The 14,480-nt window shown below is 49.9% G+C and overlaps 3 protein-coding genes across 21 annotated transcripts; 1 reads left to right on the top strand and 2 right to left on the bottom strand.

The window, feature by feature from the left end:
• Positions 1-15: 15 nt before the first annotated feature.
• On the bottom strand, positions 16-5,385 carry FOIG_05557 (uncharacterized protein). 14 transcript variants are annotated; one of them, XM_031204218.1, is made up of 5 exons: positions 2,845-5,385; positions 1,963-2,791; positions 1,654-1,899; positions 1,010-1,602; positions 16-958 (listed from the first exon to the last, which is right to left on the bottom strand). In XM_031204218.1, exons 2-4 carry the CDS (start codon positions 2,400-2,402, stop codon positions 1,017-1,019), a joined length of 1,272 nt encoding a protein of 423 aa, XP_031066055.1. In that variant the 5' UTR covers positions 2,403-2,791; positions 2,845-5,385; the 3' UTR covers positions 16-958; positions 1,010-1,016. The 14 variants fall into 14 exon arrangements, with proteins under 14 accessions (XP_031066055.1, XP_031066047.1, XP_031066053.1 ...); XM_031204222.1 differs by having other exon boundaries at positions 1,963-2,691; positions 3,801-5,385; XM_031204228.1 differs by having other exon boundaries at positions 1,963-5,385.
• A 50-nt stretch (positions 5,386-5,435) lies between these two features.
• FOIG_05556 (uncharacterized protein) lies at positions 5,436-9,840 on the bottom strand. Of its 3 annotated transcripts, XM_031204212.1 has the most exons (6): positions 7,759-9,840; positions 7,336-7,583; positions 7,222-7,279; positions 6,938-7,157; positions 6,754-6,872; positions 5,436-6,696 (listed from the first exon to the last, which is right to left on the bottom strand). In XM_031204212.1, exons 1-6 carry the CDS (start codon positions 7,869-7,871, stop codon positions 5,958-5,960), a joined length of 1,497 nt encoding a protein of 498 aa, XP_031066041.1. In that variant the 5' UTR covers positions 7,872-9,840; the 3' UTR covers positions 5,436-5,957. The 3 variants fall into 3 exon arrangements, with proteins under 3 accessions (XP_031066041.1, XP_031066042.1, XP_031066043.1); XM_031204213.1 differs by lacking the exon at positions 7,759-9,840 and having other exon boundaries at positions 5,610-6,696; positions 7,336-7,758; XM_031204214.1 differs by lacking the exons at positions 7,222-7,279; positions 7,336-7,583; positions 7,759-9,840 and having other exon boundaries at positions 5,610-6,696; positions 6,938-7,197.
• On the top strand, positions 9,645-14,304 carry FOIG_05555 (uncharacterized protein). 4 transcript variants are annotated; one of them, XM_031204211.1, is made up of 5 exons: positions 9,709-10,016; positions 10,068-10,502; positions 10,573-12,209; positions 12,289-12,348; positions 12,409-14,304. In XM_031204211.1, the coding sequence occupies exons 3-5, from the start codon at positions 12,124-12,126 to the stop codon at positions 13,295-13,297; spliced, it is 1,035 nt and encodes a 344-aa protein (XP_031066040.1). In that variant the 5' UTR covers positions 9,709-10,016; positions 10,068-10,502; positions 10,573-12,123; the 3' UTR covers positions 13,298-14,304. The 4 variants fall into 4 exon arrangements, with proteins under 4 accessions (XP_031066039.1, XP_031066038.1, XP_031066040.1 ...); XM_031204210.1 differs by having other exon boundaries at positions 9,645-10,502; XM_031204209.1 differs by having other exon boundaries at positions 9,645-12,209.
• The last annotated feature ends 176 nt before the right edge of the window (positions 14,305-14,480 follow it).

The raw sequence follows: 14,480 nt of genomic DNA, 5'->3' as shown, positions 1-14,480 counted from the left end.
TCAATCGACCTTGACCTCTATAAAGCATAATCTCTATGGTTCCAGTGACGTGAGGTGAGGTAAGTCTCAACCATGGAGGCAGTGGAGGGGAGAACAATCCCGAAACAGAAGAGCTGCATTCACCATCCCCACGATCTGGCCCCGGAGACCATGGCCCTGATTCTCCCGAAAAACTTCAGGTTTCACCGCTGATCTTGACTTGTTTCCCGCCCTTTGATGTCGCATCTACGATGTGTCTACAATGAATCTAGGACCTTGAAACCAGTTACATGGATGAGAAAAGACCCTGTTCCGTCTAACAATGTCACTTAGTCGGGCCATGAATACGGTCGACCCATACACGATACTCATGTCAGGCCATTCTCGAAAGCGTTTGCATAGTTACACCCACATGTTACCAGACTCTTCTCAAAAACAAACTCGATTGAACTCAAATCCTATCTGCAGTGATGCTATCAATATCAAAATTCCTCCCAAACAAAGTGTCTAAATCTGCTACCCTTTCCTGTTGTCAAGGGCCATCTGTTGTTGTTGTACTTGTTCTCTGTGAAATCTGTATCAAACTCATATCAGAATGATCAGTCTATCTGTTGTCCTCCTCGCGACGTCTCCCTCTTTCCTTCTCAGCTCGACTCTAAAGTCCTTGGTGTTTCTCCCATAACGGGAACTCCGTTATCATCCTGGCGCAGCAATAGCGCAATCCTTGGGTTGACATCCGTGGTCCGTGTCCTTAGGACTGATGGATTCCGGTGGTAATGCAGTGCATCCGTTCCTAGGAAAAGAGTCTACTCGGCTGGACGTGTCCTTCTGCCGTAGATCTGAGGCATCATTGCCCGGTCCTTGGGACGTCTTGGAGATTCAGAATTTGTCTCTATATTAGACGGACTTCTTATCTCTGCCTGTGCACTTGCACAAATCAATTTCGGTGTTTTTTCGGTAGCAGACAAGACTCGCATGTCTGAAAGATGGTTAGTTTGATCCAGGGATATACATCCAGACAACTACTTACAAATCATTCAGCCAGTGCCAACCAGGGTGTTGCCTGGGTTGTTGATGGCATTGAGGTCGTTGGTGAGCTTCATCATGGAACCCAGGCGGTTCTGGAGAGTTCCGATGTGCTGGAGGTTCTGGGTGTCCTCAGGCTTGACGAGGTTTCGCATGAGGCTCTCCACAGCCTTGCGGTGCTCCATCCACTGATCAATAAGGGGCTGGGTCATGTTCTCCTTGGGCTCCGGGGGAGGAGGCATTGACTTGACAGTCGCCTTGCGGCTGTGGGAAGTCTGAGTCTCGGCAGTCTCAGTCTTGCGCTTACGTCCCTTGGCAGGCTGAGCAGATCCAGTTGTAGGTGAGCCGCTGGAGCTTCCGTGGTCGTTGTGAACACGCTTCATGTGGTCACGCAAGTTCCACTGGCGAGGGAATCCATTTCCAGGAACGGCGCGCTCACAGCCCTCATAAACACAAAGGAAAGGCTTGTCGCCATGACCATGGAGTCCGTGGGCCTCACGTTCATGGCGGAGGAGGCAAGCTGTCGACGAGAAGCGGGCGCCCTCGCACGACTCAGCCTTGCAGCGGTAGGGCTTTAAGTGAGAGTCCACGAATTTGCTAGCTCAGTCAGCATACATTATCTCATTAATTTGACTTATGATTTCTTACTCATAGTTGCACTTGAGCTTCTCGGGTCGGTGGTTGCAGCTTGGTTGTCCTTCCCATGGGCAGTGGTAAAGTCCATCCTCGTATGGAGCGGCCTTCTTGTAGAGGTCATGGTCCCGAGCGGACTCACCATCGCTGTTCTGTCGTCGTGGACCAGTGAAGGCAGAGGTGGCAGCAGGAAGCTCGTCGAACGTGGGAATGGCCTTTCCATTGGCATCTTCAGAGATCAAAGGGATGTTCCGGTCCAGGCTAAAACAGTCGACTTGGTGAGAAACCGGATCAGGGGTCACTATGCGGTTGGGGGCTACATACCTTGGTGACTGGCACTGAATCTCAGGAGATGAGTTTGGGCTCTGGTTAGGGAACCACAAATCCTCAATAGTGTTGGGAGAAGATGATCGAGAGATTGAGCTAGAAAAGCAGTCCCAAGGGCTGGGAGGAGAGTTCTCAACCAGGGAGACATCAGGGCCGAGCTGCATGTGAGAGGGAACAACATGCAGAGGGTTGGCATCGGGAAGAGAAAAGGTGGCATCACCGTTCAGTCCACCGTCAAGGGAGTAGCCGGGCCAGTACATCTGGTTCGTGATACCATCGGTAGGGTCCAGGAGGCAAGTATCAATTCCATGCAAGGTAGCACCGGCCTGGGTTCCAGTCTGAAGAGCGGAAGCATTACCTGTGAAGTCCATGTTGGACAGATGTGATGATTGTGACAGCGAAGAGCCGCTAGACCTGCTTGAGCTCACCCTGGACATGGCTTGTCCACCTTGGGTCACAGAAGCGGTAGTCCTGGATGTGGACCAGTTTCCTTGGGAAGGCACCCTGGTTCCTCGGGGCGTAGCATGGCCAGATGTGAAAATGAACTCCTCGGCTTCTCCGGAATGGGCGGATCCATTGTCTGAGAAATCTTGAAAGTTCTGTGGTCCTTCTACTGTCGTGGCCCATGACGAACCTGTCAACAGGTCCGCTGATGGTTCTGTTTGAGAAGAAAAAGAAAAGAGTCCAGTGTTGGAGGCCAATGTTGGCTGAGAGTAGCTATAATCGCTGGGGAAGGGTCAGTGTCCCGTTCTTCGCAATGTGAAAGCAAATAAAAGCAAAAATGAAACAACAAGACTGAAGTCATGACTCGGAATCAACTTTGAATCTGTTACTAGGTTAGCATTCGAGACAAGGTTGACGTGGCATTAGTTTACAGACCAAGTATGACAGTGTGAAGCATAACCTAGGATTAGATCTTGCATTCTGTCGAAATCCTTTGGATCATCCATGGATCATTGTTGTAGCCAGGCAAGGTCGTCAATACAGTAATCAAATCACATCGAATCCGGCAGTGTTCCAGTGGCAGGTTGGGAATGTTGAATGTGATGTCGTAAAGTCCAGGCCTTCAATCTAAGTATTCGCAGAAAAACAAGTTGGTATAGCATGTATTGTCGATGTTGGAATTCCAGAGTCGATTGAGCAGAACAGCGAGATCCTCGGTAACCATTGTGATCCGGCAGAAAGAACGTCCAGTGGAAAGCATAATTGGTGTCCATGTATGGAACTCCAGTGCGGCTGCACGAAGAAGCAATCAAATTGGATTGCAGGCCATTAAGCCAGATGCTACCTTGATGTCTAACACCGCTAAGCGGTACAGAAGGAGCAGAAAGTCCAGGCGAAATTCCATGGGTCGTGTGAAGTCCTGTCGAAACACCATCCGCATATGAAAGGTCCATATCCAGAAAACGAGATCAGAGGAAAAGGTCCATTGTCCTTGGGTCGACCTCCTGATATCCGGAAGAGAAATCCTTGTGGTCCATGAAAAGTCCAGGTTTGACCTCCAGGCGAAGAGCTGCTGATTCAATTTGAAAGCGGGCAATACTCACGAGGCGCATGGCCAGTAAATAATATTATTGTTTCATGTCCGGACGGACAGATCCAGTCAATTTTGAGTCCAGGGGCTTGTTGTCGTAATTATCCATGGGTATATCAAGGTCCTTTGAGATCCAGCAAAAGATGTTCCGGGAAATATCCTTGGGTCGAGAGTTGGATGAAGTTTCCTGGCTTGGTATCCTTGGACAGAGTGAAGCAAGATTGTCGGTGTACATGATTTGCGAGCAACATGATTGAAAAGCAAATGCAAACCTCCCAGGGAAGATTAAGAAAAACAGTACCTGGACAACGAGTGAACCTCATCGAGGTCAGAGTTCTTGAAAGCGTGCATGGTAGCAGGCTGTGTCACAAGAGTAACAGTCATTGTATCCTCGGAATGGAGAGCAAATTGAGCTCGTGGATCAGCGAAGAACAACGTTAGGACGTTGTCTTGCACGTTCAGACCAGTGGCAATCTGTCGAGTTGTTGGTGTTGTTGCGCGACAGGATGGATCCTTAGGCTGATTGGGTTGCTTTCAATTCCGGATGGAAGATTGAAAACGTTGAATAGTTGTGTATGAGAAAGAAGGATAAGAAAGGTTTGGTAGTCTATGAAGGATGAGACTGAATGGTTGGTCGGGTAGTAAGAGGCGAGAGTTGGGCAGGAAAATTGAGGAACAAAAGGGAGACGTTGGGCAACGAGGGATCCTGCGGGTTTTATTGTCATAGAAGCCTGACCTGCTACCGCGACAGGGTTCCACTATCCATGCAACTGCCGCAAAACGCGGCCATTGTCTGGTCGCAGGAGTGAGTTGGCGTTTGTGATTTCAGGATGCAGAAACCGGTGTGTTGGGCTATTGCAAGGATCAGCAGAGAAGGGATGGGCCAAAGCGACGAGCGACTGGTTAACTTCCCTGATTTAGGATGGGTCAGGGTGGAGATAGGACCTGGTCCGTATCCTATCACCTAGCATTAACCTATGAGAGGAAGGGATAATGGCTGTTGGACAACGCATCACTGCATCTGCGTGAGCGCAAAACCAAGTTGGACGCGGATGCGGTGCGAAAAGATGTGAGGAAACAGGGTCGACGGGAGAGAAAATGAGAGGTTGGCCGAGATTGCGTCCAAATGGTCATCTCGCCTGTGTTGCGAAAGATTAATTACTGAGGATGATCATTGAGGTATCCGTCCTTGGGATGAAAACTAGTGTCGGATACAGCAGCCTCCGTATTGGACCGCAAAGTATCTCAGAGCCGGGCTCCTGACGATCACTTCCACCACAGCCTCGAGGATTCACAAGTCGCGAGTCAACGAGAAACTCTGTCATTCTCGTCTCTGTCAGAGTTTGGCCATGTCTTCGTGGCCGTGGCCCGCTGCGCTATTGTCAGAAGTGACCCTCCTTTACTCTCAAGTCCTGCGGCCAAGTCAGCATGGGTGGATTAAACAAAGCAACCATTGCCAACCAGGCCACATCCTGTGAGCCAATATGCAACAGACGGCACACCGAGCATGCCGCTTATCACCCAGGTGCCTTATCTACGTCCTGTGATTGCTCATGTAGCAGACCGCAACAGGCGGGGTAGGCCTTGGTTTGTTTTTAGCAGGTCTACAACGTCCGTTAGAATGATGAGCGGGATACAGGATGGGCCAGCGAATCGCTCGTGGCATGCATATGACACACAACTGCGGTCAAGAATGTGTGAAATGCACATGCAAATGCAAAATCAGGCGGCTGAGGCGCGATGGCAGAATGAGAAAAGATGGCGAGACGACAAGCCCAAACAATCAAGTCATAAGATGGCCCAGTTCCCGAAATGGTTGGTGATGAAGCATTGTCGTTGGAAACACTGACCAGGCCGGCGTCTGCCGATACTCACTGATACAGGTGAGCATAGAAAGGAGATGAAGTTCAGGCAAGAAAATCATCTCGATTCGATGCGTTGTCGATGTTTGATTGATGGACCCTGATAAGTCCGAGCCACCCGCGATTTTTAGTTTACTTCCTTCCCTTCTTCGACGGGAGCGCCGTTCCGTGCCTTCCTTTCCCTCCATTCCGTCTATTCCCCGTATTTCCTACCTGGGAAAGTTGCTAGAAGGAACAATGGAAGGGAAGGAGAAACGGGAAGCGGCCCGCAACTCCACGTGATGGTGTAACCGCCTCAGCTTTGTTATCGTCTTGTGTGGTTCTTTGAGTCTCTTGTTGAACACTACCTATCTGAATTTCAACGCTTCCTCCAGGGAAAACTCTATGTATTCTATGAGTTGATGTCCTCTCATTCTACCGTCAGCCCAGCCGATGTCTATCTTACGGGTATCTCATCGACCCTTCTCGTTGGCCTTGAACCACGATAAGCCAACACCAAAAATATATGATAGCTCGCATCCACGCATCACCTGGCTTGCTCCCAATCTATTTTCAAGCAGTCAGACGCCAACTCAGTCGAGGTGACGAAGCATGGCTTAGTCGGATTCTGACAGCTCTACCACTGCTGGACTTGCACTGCTCTCTCCCGATGTCTCTCCTGATATCCCCTCGTTCCATAACTCCTCTAGACCCTTTTCTAATTCGCCGTCTATCCCTCCCACCACCTCAGCCAGCATCGCCCGGGCTGACTGCCAGCTTTTGATTCCCAGTTCTCGACTGGCCAGTTTCATTTTGTCGCCGTAAACGCCTCGCCATTTGCTCAGTTGTCTTTCTTCGATTACATTATTGGCCCGCCCAGTGAACGCTATTGACGCACCAAACAGTACGCAAAATAACCAGAGTGACTGTGTCCATTCACTCATCCTCAGATGTTCTTCGCCTGCATTAACATCGTCTATGAGTTGTTCAAGGAGCCAGTCGATCATGGTTACGTCGAAGTATCTGTCGCCCAGCTCAGAACAGAGATAGAAGAAGGTCGCTATGAAACTCGTTCGGCTACTTTTAGGGTCGCCGTTCAAGATTCGTGGTACGTATTGACTCGCACTGAAACCTCTTGAAATCTCATAGTTGAGGTTGAGGTCTCTGGTATGATTTTGCCAAAGTCTGGCCGCTGGTGTTTCGAGATCTTCCCACCAGCCATATCTCGGAGCTTCGCGCGGCGGTAGCGCTGTGATATCCCATATCGACGCAAATAGGAGAGCCATAAAGGTTGGTTGGTATTCGGGCACGTTCACGAGTTGGCCTGCTTTTCCGGTTCGTAGTCCTTCTCCGACCCTGAACAAATGTCAGCAAACATCATTGTTAGCGCTATAATCCTTCAATACAACTAACATCTTGAGCATTCTCTGGGGCAACGTCGGCACTGGATCGACAACCCTATTCCACTCCTTTACTGCAGATTGTATACCCTTCAAGTGTCTTGAGGAGGCGTCCAGTTCTCCTATCGCGCCCTGGATCACGGAATGTTAGTGACGATAGACTAGCGGGTCAGATTATTAACCAAGGATATCCATACCTCAGTCAGCGCAAGTGCAGATATAGCCAACATAGTGTCTCCGCTCTGTGCCAATTCTGGACTCTGGAGCTGTTCTCTCGCGAATTGATAGGTTGCCGCTTTATGGTACAGGAATGGGATCCTGACCTCGTCCATCGAACCGGTAACCCATGCCCACTGACATGCTGATAGCATGAGGCACATGTGCATGTAGCCAGGATTCTCGAACGATTTTTGTATTCTAGCAGGCTGTCAGTTCAAGGTGTTTAGCAGGTCAGGTCGACCCAACTACCGGGTTGACGCACGCTGAAGATTCCAGCTCCCGAGCAACAGGTCTCGAACCCCAAACCGTGTACTGTGAAACTGGTACAAGACGTTAGCCCTGTGGGACAAGTATTTCTCTCAGTAAAGTGACTTACAATGTCGCAGAAGGCGTTTGGAGTGTTCCGGAAGAGCATCAAAGGAGCCTCCAACGTAGTTGTTGAGGGCATTACTCATCCCTGGCGATGCTGGTGCCGCTGACTCGGTAAGTGCCATTTGGGACCCAAAGCTCCCCAGAGCAACATTGCTGGACGACGATGACGGTGAAGGTGAGGAATCATTGGATGGGAGCGGTTGTTCTGGAGTCGGATATATGCATTCACTCCCCGTCTGAAGGCAATTGGTGCTGTGTTGGCAATATTTGTTAGTCAGTCCTACAAGGCTTACGACTCAACCGACCGGAGCCTCATGCAAAGCTCGTCTATCCCACGCCGGAGCCTCGCGTAGCCTTGCAGCAACGACAAGAAAACGAGGGGAAAGTATCGATTGTTCCACGAGTAAGACCGGGAAGTTTAACATACCAAAGCGGCTTTTGCTCGTCGCACCTCACATGCCTGGCCTTGCATCGAGTGCATCCGTTTTTGCTTCTCCGATGAAACTTTCTCTTTCGTTCTTTGTCCTTTGGCGGCGCCATGATGTTATCTTGGCATTCCTCAGTGGCTATGCGGTATATCTTTTCTGGGACTGATTATGGACAGCAGTGGCTTCGTCTACATGTTGCTAATGTAGGCTCCGTATATCACCAGACGCCTCGCCAATGACTCGGGGGCAGTCGAGAGGAAATATTCCACGAGAAGCGTGGTCTTGAAGCACGGCTGACACGGTTCAAGAAAACAGAGGCAGGCAATTCAAGAATTCCTTCGTATTGAGGACCAGCCTTTGCCCGATACAATCCACGCCAGTAGGCGGGATATCCCCAAATAGATTTCAAGGGAGCAAAGCTCGTTTTCCTAGACGAAGGCTGCAGGGTCTCTGCCCAATCAAATATCACTGATTCTCTTAGCCCCATGACTCGCTAGGTCCCCAGTGGCGGGGGCTTGTTCACAAAACCCGTAGAGGCTTCATTTTTGCCCGGGGTTGATGAGATCAGTGAGGCCATACTGAGAGAAAAGTCGGCCGCCTGGAGAGAAAATGGGCTGGAATAAAATGTCTCGTTTCTCCAGTGGACCTAGACTTTACGTCTTAAAAAGCTGCTACGTCACATATAATACGCACGGCGACAGCTATTCCAAACCGAAGCCTCATCGCGACAGGGGCAAGATGATAATGATGGCTTAATCTTTTGGATAACGGTTGGCCGTTGGAAATAAACACGAAGATGAGGATATCGTGCTCAGCATACGACCCAATGGCATGGAGTAACACGGAACCGATTCGACACCCCCTGAAAGGAGGCGATTCTCTATACAAGCCAATCACCCCTAGCTGGCAGTTGCTCTTTCATTGTCTCGTACCACGAAATAGCAAAGGAGGTTCTCGCGATACCGAAAGAGGCCGAATCTCCAACTCGGAGCGGAGCGGTTGAGGCGTCGGTGTGGGGGCCCGCCTCTCGGAGCTGACTGTTAAAGTGTCTCTCGCTCAACTGTTAGCGGACAGAGTGTGGGGATCGATGTCTATTTTGGGCCTTTCCAGATGTCAACAGGGGAGACTGCATTGACGAACGCCTGGTACCGAGAGAATAGCTCGTGTTCCTTCAGCCATGGACCACGTGCTAGTAAGCGGCGGCGCGAGACACGGTCTTGTTCAGCCTTAGATAGGAGAGATAATGACGCAGTTTGTCTTCTCAGCAAGGGAGGTTGTCTCGTGTCCTGAAATTAACTTAGATATCTGGAATAAGAGAGGCTGGTGAACCTCGTGTTGAAGGCCTAGGGCTAGATGAGTCCAGGGTATCGAGGATGATGGGTGGAACAATCGAAGCTCGCCATGTCGTGTCCAGAAAAAGAATTGAGGAATTCAGTGGCCTATCAGTGATTGAGAAGGCAAGCTGAACAAAGTATGTCTTTATCAGAGCTGAGCTAATTCGAGCGGATGGGCCGAAATCCTGATTGAGGCTGTGGTGATATTGATCAGCAGCAAGGCGAGCGATTGTGAGACCGGGACACGGGCGAGTGTTTTGAGCAAAGCTGAGGAAATTTAGGAAGAAGGAAAGAAATTACCGACTCGTCGAGAGAATAAGGTTATTCTGAGTGGCTGAGAAAAGTCGGCATGATAAAAGGCATTGTCGTACACTTCGGCTGTGCCACCTCATCTCCTCCACGTCAATCAATCAAGCGACAATTGAATTGACATGGAACATTTGGCTTGGGTTCCGCAGATCGGGTCACATGCATTTGCCCATGTCATGTTAACTAATGATCTGGCATCTTTCCAGTGGACAGCCCTGCTTCGGCTAATGGAATATGGGGAATCGATGTGAACAGATGCCGCTGTCCACGAGGCGGTCAATGTCTAATGTAGTAATGCCTCTCAGCCTTTGAAGTTGTCAACTCGAGAACCGAGAATTTATCCGATATCGTTGATCCACAGACTTGATACATACTATGTACATACGTACATCCGCCTCACAATCAACAGAGCTGAACTCGGCCGGTTGAGGCGGGCAGACCCTTTCTTCGTCCCGTTGCCAGCTGCCGAGAGATGCCACGAGCTTCAAGGGCCACGACAGGGCTGGTGGAGTAGTTACTGACGTTGCCGGTTGTTGGCGTTTACATCAGCGTCAGACCATTGTGTCGCCCATTTCCGAACGGAGGAGGTCTTCTTGTTCTATGTATGTATGAAGGTACGGAGTAATTCGTTGAGCGAGGAGATGGCATTTACCCAAGAATCACAGACAGGTAATGGATGTAACTGATGATGATGGTCCATGATGACCGCAGTTCGTCAAATGCTGTCAGCCTTTGTTCATATCGCTCCTCTATTAACAACTCAGACCCAATCACCAACCGCCCTGTTAACGATCAACCCCCAGATTCGACATTCCGCCTTGCCGAGGGTGGTCTGCTGGCAGTCAATTGATGAGTTGGTGGGGGTCAAGTTATGTATGGCTACAGTATCAGTATCCTGATCAGCAACAAACAAGGGACAGAGCCCAAACAAACTCAAAAGCCAATACCCAACCATCCATTGCCCATTGTCACTCGGGCTCCTGTCCCGTGATTCAAGATAGAGGTGGTCAGTGGGCATCAATCGAAGCCCTGTCGGGTTCACTTACATACGCAAGACAACACGCCTTGGTGCCTGACCTGGACGTTTTAGTTACCTGAACGTTAGTCTCTAACCGTCTATCGAGTCCCATCGTTGGTTGATATTGATTGACCGCTTCTCAACGGTTCCAGGTACTACCCTGTTCGTACATACAGCACTCACTCTTTCACTCTCTCATGAGGTCAGCCAGCGATGGATGTCGACGCGCCTCGCTTGCTTGGGCAACAACGCTTGAGCGCCCAATGCCAATGTACTTGGTCACCCAGTCACTCAATTTGTCAAGGCCGAGGCAGTGACTTTTTCGGTTGACTTTCTTAGGCACTCTGGGGTAACCCGGCACTCAGTATCAGTACTCCCGCTGACGATACCTCTCCACTCTCTATTCGGTTCTCTGGCTACACAATATCGTCGTGGAATATTTCATACTGAATGTTAATGGTTACCACTCAAACTGGCACACAAGACGTCACCCACCCTGGCTTTGGATCAGAGACAGGGTTCGCTCGTGGGTTCTGTTCGCTTGGTAGTTAGGTTGCTTGCGCCATCCAAAAAGTCAAGAAATTTGCCGATATTAATTAGATTGACTCTCTCTTCAGGTACAAACTATCGCCCACCAACCAACCTCCGAAGCGCCGGATTGACACCCTCCAAAACAATAAAAGAATGGGATTCTGGGGCGAATTCTACTGCAAATCTTATCAGAAAAAGGATTTTGGGCCATCTCATCACTGACTTGCTTCACGCCTGGTCCCTGTCACTGCCCACTACAGCGCACTACACTACAGGCTACTCACTACTCAACTCGACTAGACTAACTAACTAGTGAATGGGGCATCGCTTTTTTCCATCGCCATCCATCTCTCACGACAAGGGTTTCGCTTCATGACATGCGTCGTCCCCGTCTCTGTCTGTACCTTACCTTCATCCCTTGCAGCCTCACGGACGAACATAAATCGTCCCCATTCCGAGCTTCACTCCTCCAGATTCTCTTTCAATTCTGTACCAGTTCGGTTCAGATCAGCTTGTTCAACAGCTTCACTTGCAACTGGTTCGCTCAGAAGCGCCTCCAAGGATCTTGCACTACTGTCTTAGTGCTTCTTCACTATCATTCCGCGAAGTTTACCTAGTTTCTTTTTTTCCTGCTCTTCCTAGAAACGGCCATCTCAGAGTGATCCATCTGCCTGGACCACATCCATACCACAGCCCACAGGACACACAGGTCACACCGCCTACAAGTTACATTCTACTGTACAGCCGCCAACCCAGCCCAGCCCAGCAGGAGGACCCAGAACCCAGGACCCAGGACCCAGGACCCAGGGAATTTCATCACCATCAATAAAGGAAACCCTAGTCAACCGTCGTGGATGACCCTGGAGAAGAGAGTTAGCCCAGCCCAGCCTGTCTTTTGGAAGAAAAGGAACCCGGGCCAGGATCATTCACTGCCCAAGGGACCCCCCAAGACCCAAAGGGACCCATAGTGTACAAGCTGTCCGGTGTTCATCTCCATTCATCGGTTTACCGGTAGTCTGTCTTGTTCTCTTTTTTTTTTAATTGGAACCCAAGGCGTGGACTTGGGAACGTGGATCCATTCTGTTGCTTCTTCACGCCGGTGGATTCTTTCTTTATCAGCCGCAAGTCTCGTCAGGTCTTGTCAAAATTAACACTTATTTGCGGTTTTTACAATGATGAGCCAGTACACTATGGCACAACCAGATCATGCCTACAAGTCTTCAACAATGTCGAACAGTCCTTGGAATCCAACTCGCAGGTGAGACAGCATCCCTCCCTCCCTCTGCTGACCGTCTCTGTACGTATGAAAGGATCATGGTTGGCTAATTCACCGGTAGTTCATTTACCGATCCCTCGGTACATGGCAGTTTCGACAATGGCTTTTACTCAGCACAAAGGTATGGTACTTCTCGGAACAATACCAGCTCGGACTCATTAGTAACATCGGCCGCTTCAAGTGTCAACTACTCAGCTAGCAACTATAACCTAGCTGGCGGTCTGCCCATTGGTACTGGCGGCCATATGTCGCGACCCGAGTCAGCCTATCCCGCTGCTCCATCATACGGCGCCCGTCCTGCTTCAGGATCATACGGAAAGCCTGTCGTCCATGGCTCATACAAGGGAGCAACCTCTCAGTCCTGGGAGAACCATGATCGATACTCACCTACCGACTCGGTGGACGATATCATCGCATCGCCTAACCTGTCCGACTATTCCCTGGAAAATGGGATGAGCAACTCTGCTCCCGGAGGAAAGTCAAAGTCATCTGGCAAAGGTCGATCGCAAAGACGTCCCTCAAACCGTGACGAGTTTGACGGTCCTCATCAATTCTTGCAGCGACCACCTCCCGATGTCATTGCTATGCAGGAACGTGAGCTTCCTCACCTGCCTACGAACCTTCATGTCCAAGAGCAGGACAGTGTTTTGAGCCAGGTCAATGACCGTCTTTCGCAATGCGCATACGATTTCGTTGCCAAGTACCAGTTCCCGATTCCTCTCACTCAGGACATGAGACCTGTTGAGCGACCTCAGGATCGAGAATGGACCGAGTGGGTTTACCTCCTCAAGCGTCTCGCAACGAAGCGACGCATCCCAGCGCGAGTGCTCTACAATGGGCAGATCAAGCAGTTTGTCACAATCCTCGAGAACTCACTCGAGATGAGACACGCCGCTAAGCACCAGAGTCGCCCTCTCAAGGACGACCGCAACATCCTTCAGCTGATCTCGGCCGGTATTCAGGTGGCCAAGATCCTGAAGGATGCGTCGGCTATGGACTACCTAGACCGACTATACGTTTCTACAGACAAGCAGATCCAGGATCGTGCCGCAGCGCGGTACCGAGCTTAAGAATCCAAGCTTGAGCACACGAGTCTTCAAAGCGACTGACTCTAATGATATACGTTTATATGCTCTCCTAGAACAGGAGGCATGATGCCAGTGACGACAACGGCACGAATCAGAAACAGGGATGTGGCCCAGGCAAAAAGGGTTTGGGGCCACAAGCACAATTTGACATTGTGGACGATAATGTTTATCATATACGGACGATGGCTCTCTAGGGGTCATAGGGGGCCGGCGTGCCAGGTTCGCACCAGCCCTTCCCAGCAGCCGTCTTTCTGGTTGGGAGGCTATTGTCTGAGCGTGTTGGAGTTTATTTTATGGCACTTTGTTTTCTCTGGAATTTTGTTTCGCATATGAACGAGTCATGCTTTTTTCTCGTGCTTTTTTGTTTCTAGCACATGTTTATACTTATCGTTTTTTAACTCGATTTGAAGAAGAGTGCTCCAATACAGACAGGACTCACGATGATGAAATCACTGTGTGTTTGAGTTATCAGCGCTGCTTCGAAGAATTCATGGCATATCATGCCTGTCATTTCAACCGTTCGAACCGTTGGTGGCGTTGGGTGACGAGTGTGAAGGTGGTGGTGTTGGGCATCGGTTGGGTTGGCAAGGATTACGATTTGGGGGGTGAAGGCCGTGATGATGATGACCTCTCGGGAGCAGGCATCTCAACTCTATTCTCACTGCTGATCATTGGGCATGTATTGGGCGTGTGATCCTAGTGAGGGTTAGGAATCTAGCAAGCGTGGTCTTTGGAGGCTGACGGGCGCTTCGTGACGAGATGATGGAGACATGGTTTCAGAGACCGCATGTATTACGAATACAATATGAGCCGATATGGTACGTATAATCTGGCATTGTTCTTGGCCGTTTCAGTGAAACCCACCACGTATGAAGGTGTTCTATATTACATCCATAGCATGGTAGCTAGCTCACGAATTGACTTCTTGTCCTAGGGTAGCTAAACATTGTGTGTCCATTCTGTGTCAGAACTTCAATTCAGATTCATCCAGAACCAACATGGTATATTCATGTGAATCATGGTATTATCGAGATCACTGGAATATGATGAAGCCTCCGAGGCCACATGTCATCTGATATTGAGGCTCCAATACCATACAATGGCTTGAGGCCTCCATGCTGTGATGCACAAAATCGTACACCAATCAGAGAGTCACAGACACAGA

The sequence above is a fragment of the Fusarium odoratissimum genome (assembly GCF_000260195.1).
Source record: "Fusarium odoratissimum NRRL 54006 unplaced genomic scaffold supercont1.7, whole genome shotgun sequence".
NCBI classification, from domain to species: Eukaryota; Fungi; Ascomycota; class Sordariomycetes; order Hypocreales; family Nectriaceae; genus Fusarium; species Fusarium odoratissimum.
Note: the sequence above shows the minus strand (reverse complement) of the source record. Positions and strands in the feature narration are given on the sequence as shown.

Coding starts and splice junctions, on each gene's coding strand:
- FOIG_05557 (XM_031204215.1), bottom strand. CDS start 3,883: ATGACTGTTACTCTTGTGACACAGCCTGCTACCATGCACGCTTTCAAG. Junction 2,692..3,800: donor GAGGTTCACTCGTTGTCCAG/GTACTGTTTTTC, acceptor ACCCTTCCCCAG/CGATTATAGCTACTCTCAGC. Junction 1,603..1,653: donor AAGCTCAAGTGCAACTATGA/GTAAGAAATCAT, acceptor TGACTGAGCTAG/CAAATTCGTGGACTCTCACT.
- FOIG_05556 (XM_031204212.1), bottom strand. CDS start 7,871: ATGGCGCCGCCAAAGGACAAAGAACGAAAGAGAAAGTTTCATCGGAGA. Junction 7,280..7,335: donor CAAACGCCTTCTGCGACATT/GTAAGTCACTTT, acceptor GTCTTGTACCAG/TTTCACAGTACACGGTTTGG. Junction 6,873..6,937: donor CTGCACTTGCGCTGACTGAG/GTATGGATATCC, acceptor TCCGTGATCCAG/GGCGCGATAGGAGAACTGGA.
- FOIG_05555 (XM_031204208.1), top strand. CDS start 12,124: ATGATGAGCCAGTACACTATGGCACAACCAGATCATGCCTACAAGTCT. Junction 12,210..12,288: donor CCTTGGAATCCAACTCGCAG/GTGAGACAGCAT, acceptor ATTCACCGGTAG/TTCATTTACCGATCCCTCGG.